Here is an 8681-nt window from a genome sequence, read left to right on the forward strand (position 1 = left end):
CTTTTCAACTTGCCTACCAATGACGGTAGGCCTAGGTAGGCTTCATGTGCTCGAATAACCTGTGCGCCAAACATGGCTTTAATTGATTCCTTTGTGCTCATTTCCGTGTTGGGGCTGAAGAACAATGATGTCTTACTCCGATTCAGTTGCTGGCCAGATGATGTCTCGTAGACTTGCAGTATCCTCTGTATCTCATTACACTCCATTTTAGTGGCTCTTCCAAAAATGAGGCTATCATCAGCGAAGAATAAGTGTGATATTCTTGGGCCCCTTGCTGAAGCTGCAACACCCCTTAGCTTCTTTTCTCGGACGGCTTTGTGTAGTAATGCAGATAGACCTTCGGCAACAATAAGAAACAAGTAGGGTGACAGTGGATCCCCTTGACGCAGTCCACGTGTAGGTGAAATCTGTCCATATGGAACTCCGTTGACCCGTACCGCATATGTTACCGAGGACACACAGCTCATGACCAACCGAATCCATTTATCATGAAAACCAAGCTTCCTTATTATCTCCTGTAGGCATTCCCACTCCACCCGGTCATATGCTTTATTCATGTCTAGTTTCAGCGCCATTTCACCTATCTTCCCCTTCCTTTTCCTGTTGACATGGTTCATTAGTTCATGAGCTACCAACACATTGTCCGTGATAAGTCTCTCCGCAATGAAAGCACTCTGGTTCTCACCTACAATGTCCTATAAGACCACCTTTAACCTATTGGCCACTGCCTTGGATGCTAACTTATAAACCACATTACACAAACTTATTGGTCTGTAGTCAGTAACACGTGCTGGGTCCTTGATCTTTGGTATGAGCATAATATGCGTTTCATGAAATTTAGGAGGTGCTATTCCATGGTTAAGGAAACCAAGAACAGTTTGAATAACAATAGAGTTTACAGTAGGCCAAAAATGTTGATAAAATAATGGGGGCATACCGTCAGGTCCCGGCACCTTCATTGGATGCATCTGTTTTAATGCTTTCTCTACTTCGTGGGCTTGAAAGTCTTGGATGAGTATGGAGTTCATTCTATCTGTCACCTTAGTATGTAGAGCATCAAGCATCTCATTGCTCACCACCTGTTGCGATGACGTGAAGAGCTTCTCAAAATACTCCACAAAAATACTGCCTATCCTCACCTCTTCATCTTGCCAAGCACCATTAGAGTCCATGATTTTTGAGATCATGTTTCTTTGATTTCTATTCGATGCTTTGGTGTGAAAAAAGGATGTATTACAGTCCCCTGACTTCAGCCAGCAATTCCTCGACCTTTGGTGCCACATGTCCTCCTCTGCCATTAGCATTTTGTTCAACTCCACCTTTGTTCCTTGGATTTCCTCCATGACTGTATTGTTGCTTCTTCTCTCCTCCAGGTATTGAAACTTTTTCTGTAAAGAAGATATTTGCCTCCCTAAATGCCCAAACGTGTTTTTGTTCCAAGCCACTAAGGAAGTGCGGCACTCCTCTTTGCAGTTTGAAAATGGCCATTCCGACCCTTCATGTATCCCTCTCTCCCAAGCCATTGATACTATCTCATCACACCTATCATCCCTCAGCCACATAGATTCAAACCTGAAGAGTTTTGGTCGCCGAACATTGCGTTGACCGGTATTGCCTGTCTTGAGGACTAGCATGCAATGGTTTGATGCCGACGTTGCCACGTGGAGAAGCCTTGTTTGTGGAAAACACGAAGCCCAGTTTGTGGACACAAAAACTCTGTCAAGCCTCTCCTGAACCCAACCTCGCGATCCCAACTGCCTACTCCACGTAAAATTTGGGCCTATGTATCCCATATCCCTCAGGTTACACCTGTTTACCGCCTCACGAAAGTTTCTCGTCTGTCCATCTGGACGTGCACCGCCAACTTCTTTTTCACCGGAGTGCATAATTTCATTGAAGTCCCCCATACATACCCATGGAAGATCACAAGACCTGCTCAGTTGTTCCAGCAGTTTCCACGACTCCTCTCTTTTGCTCGTTTCTGGATTGCCATAGAACCCTGTGAACCGCAACTTCTTATTTCCTTGTTCTTCAGTTACAATGGCATCAATATGGCGTGGAGAGTATGTCTGAACATCCACTCTCGTAGAACTTTTCCATAAAAGTGCCAAGCCACCCCCACGTCGAACACTCGGCACCACCAATCCCTGTTGCCGCTCCAATTTCTTTTTGATACTTGCCATCTCTGATACTTCAAACTTGGTCTCAATTAAAAAGACCAAAATGGGATCTTCCTCCAAAACTCTTTTCTGGAGAGTGTTAACTGTGCAGGGGTTCCCAAGCCCCCGACAGTTCCAACATATCGAACTCATGGCTCCCGGCGGGGCTGTCCAACAGCCGCCGCTCCTCCAAGTTGCTGTGCCATTAGCTTGCTGAGAGTCAAAACCTCTCCTTCTACCTTTGACCGTTTCCTTGTCATCCCATTGTCTAGTATTTCGTTCAATGGTGTCCTTACCCTTCTTTTCATTCTCACTCCATCATCTTCAATCCCCATCACGACCTCCATTTCCGTTGCCTCTCCCTGTATGTTGTTGCCACCCTCCTCCTTATTATTTTCCTTGTCCCGTGTAATTTGTTTTTAAGCCAAAACTTTGCTTTTTCTTGTTTTAACTCCTCTTTTGGGCCTTTGCGTACACAAGCCCATAGTGAATATATCACCAGACTTAATGGAACCCCAGTCCGATCCTCCCTTCTTAGGCACTTGGTTTGTTTGGTCCGAAGACCCCTCACATTGGCCCTTATCACAAATGGGCTTCAAAACCAACCCACTACCATTTGCCTTATCCATGTTATAGCTGGTGTTTGTACCTTCCAGGTGGCTTATCTCCTTCAATGCTTCCTTCTCTCCCGCCACCCTTTTCTAAAACTTCTCCAAATATTGCATCATCAATCTCCTTTAACTGCTCCTCAAATCCTGGACATTGCGGATTGCACGGAATCCTCATTATCTCGTGCCCTTCTGGCTCATAGGATGAAGCCACCTTTGCCCTACTTGTTGCCACTTCATCATCCTCATGTGCATTCTGTATGGTAGCCGCCGTTAACTCCCTCCCCGTGTTAACCAACTGCCCCATCGTCGTGGACACCCCATCTGCCGCTGCCTTATATTCCTTCCTCCCCTCATTCTTTGATGCAACCACCAGTTGAGGCCGTTGAACCCGCTCCGGCGTTGCTCGTAGCCATGGTCCATATTGCTTGTCTTCTGCCTTGAGCGATTCTTTACTACGCATCCACTGCATGCAATCTTTTTCATCGTGATCAATCATCCCGCACCAATAACAAAAGATGGGTAATCGTTCATATCTAAAATCCACCCACGACGGTGATGGACCTCCCATTCGAACCAGTCGACCCCTGCAAAGCGGCATGGATATATCTATCGACACTCGAATCCGGGGACAATTCCCCAGACAAAAACCTTTGTTTTCCACGTCCACCTTCTCCACTCTTCCCAAAGACTCACCGATGTGTAGACCGACCTCTTTCGTTTGACTCATGGTGGGTAGGCCATGGATTTGGATCCAGAAGGACGCTCTGTTAAATTTCAGTTGGCTCACCACTTCCCCAACTTCTAGTTTGTGTAGTACTAGGAGGTATTTGTCAAAAGACCATGGACTAAGCATGAGAACTCTGTCCAAGTCCTCCTCCTGCTGAAAAAGGAACAAGACCTTATTTTCACCCACATCGCTAACTTCGAAATTCTTCTCTGTCGTCCATACTGTTCGCAAAACCTTCCCCATTGATTCTAAATTCACCCTCCTCTTCGTGCAAAACTTTCCTGCGAGGACAAAACCCGCTCCATTCTCTGGTGGACTAAGGTCCACCTCACTCCCTTCTCTTCCTGATAGTCGTAACCCTGCGCACTTCTTCGTGATGTCCTCCATAACGGCCCGATTAATACTGAGAAAACCAGTTTCCACCGTTAGAAACGGAGAGGAAATCTTTGCCGTGCGGCAAGCCTATTTTTTCACCTCTAGGGCTTCGTAGAAGACCTAGAGAGAAAACGTATATTATCCTTTTGTGAATTAAAGAATATTGAATTGTCATTTGAAGAGACACGATCTGCCAACCCACCAGCAATAAATCTGGTTTTAAACTCTCCCAAAAAGGTAGCAAAGTCTATTATTGACCCAAAAGAACCGTTGCACAATAATACTTTCCCTTCTAAGCTCGCTGAAATTGATGCGTGTTTGTCAAACTTAAAGGCCGGGCCAAGCACAATTAATGACTCATTGAATGCTGATATCTCAATCAATGAGCACGTGATCACTGAAGAAGCAAATGAGGCGGCTAGGGTTTCTCATGTCCAATGGGCTGTAACCTATGCAAGCACACGTGCAACCATAACTGAAACTCAGAAAACACTACATCCACAGCAACAAGGATCATGGAAACATTTGAACAAGGCAGATGCACCTAGTAAGACGGACAGAATCACAAGCACGGTTGAGTCTGTACTATCGACCAACAGAATTTATGAGGAACTCTCCCATCCCAATGGTTTACCAAGCAAAAAACGTGCGGTTTTTGTTGAGATTAATTCTTCTACTTTGGCTGAGGCTAATGTTCAGCGCCTCCCAACACAATGAGTTTCTTAGTTTGGAACTGTCGTAGGCATGAGAACTCATGTACAGTGAGGGAGCTTGGAGATTATATTCGGGCAAAAGATCCTGCTATTGTGTTTTTAGCCGAGACATGGACAGACGATGCAAGGCTAGATGAAGTGTTACGCAATTTTGATTTCAGAAATAAATGATTAGTACCCAGGGGCCATAGAAGCGGTGGTTTGGTTTTGTGGTGGAAGGAAGATATTCAAGTCACAGTGGAAGATTCATCAAAGTATTGTATTGATGCACTTATTGAGAAGAATACACCTCAAGAATGGCGCTTCACAAGTTTCTATGGTGAACCAATGACAAATAGAAGGCATGAGGCGTGGACAAAGCTTTGAACCCTAAATGATAAGCCATACATTTCCTGGCTATGTGTTGGGGATTTTTACGAAATCACAAGACAGGAAGAAAAGATGGGAGGAGTGCATCGTGAAAATAGTCAAATGCAAGCCTTTTGGGATGTTATAGATGAGTGCGGTTTTATGGATTCGAGTTTTATTGGCCCAAAATTCACATGGAGAAGACATTATAATGATGGACACTCGTTTTGGGTAAGACTAGACTGTAGATTAGCAACCAACCCATGGTTCTTGAGGTTCCCTAGCACTCAAATTCACCACTTACCTTGTCTTTCTTCGGATCATTGCCCGTTGCTTATAAACCCAATAGGAATAGAAATTCCCTCCTATAAAAAATCCTTTAGATTTGAGGAGATATGGCTGTCTGATAGTAGGTGTGGAGAGGTGGTTGAAGCAACATGGAAATCATGTGTATCACTAGATCTGAATAAGGAAATCCTTGGAAAAATAGAAAAGTGTGGCAAAGATTTATCATGGTGGAATTACAATGTCTTTGGCAACGTAATGAGGGAGTTAAAAAAGAAGAGGGACATGCTAGCTAAAGAGGAAGCCTGGGCATTAAGAACTGGTAGCAATGTACGGATCAAAGAATTGCAAAGAGAAATAAATGAGTTGTTGGACTGAGAAACAAGGATGTGGAATCAACACTCCCATATTCTTTGGCTGAAAAATGGAGATGGAAATACAAAATTTTTCCATGGTTGTGCATCCCACTGGTATAGGAAAAATGTGATTATGGGAACAAATGACATCCAAGGAGTATGGAAGGAAGGGCCGAATGATATAACAGATACTATAGTGAACTCTTCACTACCTTAAGTCCGACCATTCACCAAGAAGCTCTACACCATATCCCTCAAGTGATCACCGAAGACATGAACAAAGAATTGACAAGCTGATTTGAGGAATGGGAAGTAAAGCAAGCTTTGAAACAAATGGCACCAATGAAGGCTCTTGGACTAGATGGAATGCCCCCTTTGTTTTTTCAGAATTTTTGGCCAATGATTAAAGGTGATGTTACTCACTCGGTGCTAACTTGGCTAAATTCAGGTACTCTCCCAAACCTGCTGAATCATACATTTATTACTCTAATTCCAAAGAAGAAAAACCCAACCTTAGTGCTAGAATATCGCCCTATTAGTTTATGCAATGTACTATACAAAATCTTTGCAAAAGTCCTCGCTAATAGGATAAAAAATTCCTCAATTCTGTCATAAATGAAAACCAATTAGTTTTTGCTAAAGGCTACCTCATTTCAGATAATATCCTTATTGCCTTCGAAACTCTAAATTGCATGAAAAATTATAATTCAGGTACAATGGGTTTTATGGCACTGAAGCTTGACATTAGTAAAGCTTATGATAGGGTTGAATGAGTGTTTTTAGAAAATGTGATGAGGAAGATGGGTTTTTCTGAAAAGTGGATTGGGCTTATTGTGGTGTGTGTGAAAACAGTCACATACTCTGTACTAGTGAATGGAGAACCAAAGGGTCTGATTCATCCCTTAAGAGGTCTTAGACAAGGAGATCCTCTCTCCCATTTTCTCTTCCTCCTATGCACTGAGGGCCTTCGTGGCCTAATCATTAAGGTAGCAAGCAATAGTGATATCCATGGATTCAGTTTGTGCAAAAGAGGACCTAAACTAACCCATTTGTTTTTTTGCAGATGATAGCCTTCTGTTTTGTAGGGCCAATTCCGAAGAATGCAGCAAGGTGTTGGAACTTCTATCATTGTATGAAGAAGTCTCAGGTCAAAAAATAAATAGAGAGAAGACAACCTTATTTTTCAGCAAAGCAGTTACTAAGGCAAACCACCAAATCATCAAAGGGATGTTGGGGGTTCGTGAAATCCACCACTATGAAAAATACTTGGGGCTACCATCTTTGACCGGAAGGGGTAAAAAAGCAAGTTTCAATTATCTTAAAGAAAGAGTGTGGAGGAAGTTGTAAGGATGAGAAGGTAAACTCCTTTCCCAAGTTGGTAGAGAGGTGCTCATTAAGGCGGTCATTCAAGCAATCCCAACGTATGTAATGGGGTTGTGCAATGAAATTGAGGTGATGGTAAGAAAGTTTTGGTGGGAACAAAGAGGGGAGAAGTGGAAGATTCATTGGCTAAAATGGGGTGAGATGACAAAAACCAAAACAGAGGGGGTATGGGTTTCCGTGATTTAGTCTTGCACAATGATTCCCTCTTGGCCAAACAAGCTTGGAGATTGATGGAGGATAAAAATTCACTATTCTATAAGGTTTTCAAACCACGCTTCTTTCCAAATTACATGATTATGGAGGCGGTGGAGTCAAGTCGAGGTTCATATGCTTGGAAAAGCATACTCCAAGGTCGTGATGTGATTAAATGAGGAGCATGTTGGAGAATAGGTAATGGGCAAAAAGTCAAGGTGTGGCATCATTCATGGCTACCAACTAAGCCCATTACCAGAATACTATCACCTGTTTTGGAGGGGTGGGAGGAAGCCACGGTTGACAAAGTCATTAAAGAAGACACAAGGACTTGGGATGAAGATGTTATTGATGGCATATTTGTACCTGAGGAAGCTACCCCCATAAAATCAATTCTGCCGTCAAGATATCCAACCAAAGATAAATTGTTTTGGCCATGGACACAAATTGGGAAATACACCTGTAAATCTGGGTACCGTTTTTTGAAGTGCGAGGTTGAAGAATCAGGGGTGTTGGAAACACAGGTGGAGGAAAGGAATTTTTGCATAGAATCTAGGTTTTGAGAGTTCCAAATAAGATAAAAAAATTTTGTGTGGCGAGCTTGCCATGAAGCTATCCCCACAAAAGCAAACTTGAGTCGGCGGCATATTACTGAAAATGCACTATGCGAACGGTGCATGATGGAAGAGGAGACTACGTTACACGCACTATGGTCATGCAGCAAGCTCAGTTCAGCATGGACAACTTCAAAGTGGAGTGCTTGCCAGAATATAAGTCCCACAAACTTCAAGGAGCTTTTATCCTGGATACTCAATAATCATGGCAATTCGGAGCTTTTTGCGATGACGACGTGGGCCATATGGCACCAGCGAAACCAGGCTCGGCTTCACAGACCGTTTTGTCCTTTAGACCTGATTGCAGCCCAGGCGAAGGAGAGGCTTGATGAGTTTATTGCCAAAATTCCTCCTCAACCCTTAGCGTTGCCACGACCAAGGATGAAGTGGAAGCCACCTGATGTAATGTAAGCGATTTCAAAATAAATTTTGACGGCGCGATCTTCAGACAGGAAAACAAGAGCGGGATAGGGGTGGAAATCCGGGATCACTCAGGAGCTGTTATTGCATCTTTAGCTCAACTCACTGCACCAGCATTTCAACCAATTGAGAAAGAAGCAATAGCAGCTGCACAGGCTCTGGAGTTTGGACAGGAAATAGGCATCACAGAAGCAGTACTTGAAGGCGATTCTGAACTTATAATTAACTCACTCAAAGCAGGGGGTCAATCAATAGCTTCAGTGGAGCCACTACTTCAGGACAACATTGTTTTTTCAAATTGTTATTCAAAATTGCTATACACTCATTGTAGAAGAAAAGACAATAGATTAGCACATAGTTTAGCAAGATACTCATTAATGTCTCTAACTATGTAGTTTGGATGGAGGAAGACCCTACTCTATTATTTACAGTTGTTGAACAAGATGTAGCCAATATGGCAAACCAATTTTAATAAAGTACCAAGTTGTTTTCTCCAAA

General features: G+C 43.2%; 1 protein-coding gene across 1 annotated transcript; it reads left to right on the top strand.

Annotated features, from left to right (window-relative positions):
* The first annotated feature begins 7991 nt into the window (after positions 1–7991).
* On the top strand, positions 7992–8578 carry LOC112037292 (uncharacterized). The gene is made up of 2 exons (XM_024070102.1): positions 7992–8170; positions 8212–8578. The coding sequence occupies exons 1-2, from the start codon at positions 7992–7994 to the stop codon at positions 8576–8578; spliced, it is 546 nt and encodes a 181-aa protein (XP_023925870.1).
* Positions 8579–8681: the final 103 nt, after the last annotated feature.

The sequence above is a fragment of the Quercus suber genome, unplaced genomic scaffold (genome assembly GCF_002906115.3).
Source record: "Quercus suber isolate HL8 unplaced genomic scaffold, Cork oak 2.0 scaffold_750, whole genome shotgun sequence".
Lineage (NCBI taxonomy): Eukaryota > Viridiplantae > Streptophyta > Magnoliopsida > Fagales > Fagaceae > Quercus > Quercus suber.

What these genes read in the sequence shown, in the direction of transcription:
- LOC112037292 (XM_024070102.1), top strand. Translation starts at nt 7,992, where the DNA reads ATGACGACGTGGGCCATATGGCACCAGCGAAACCAGGCTCGGCTTCAC. An exon ending in TGGAAGCCACCTGATGTAAT is followed by an intron (nt 8,171 to 8,211) that starts GTAAGCGATTTC and finishes CGCGATCTTCAG; the next exon opens with ACAGGAAAACAAGAGCGGGA.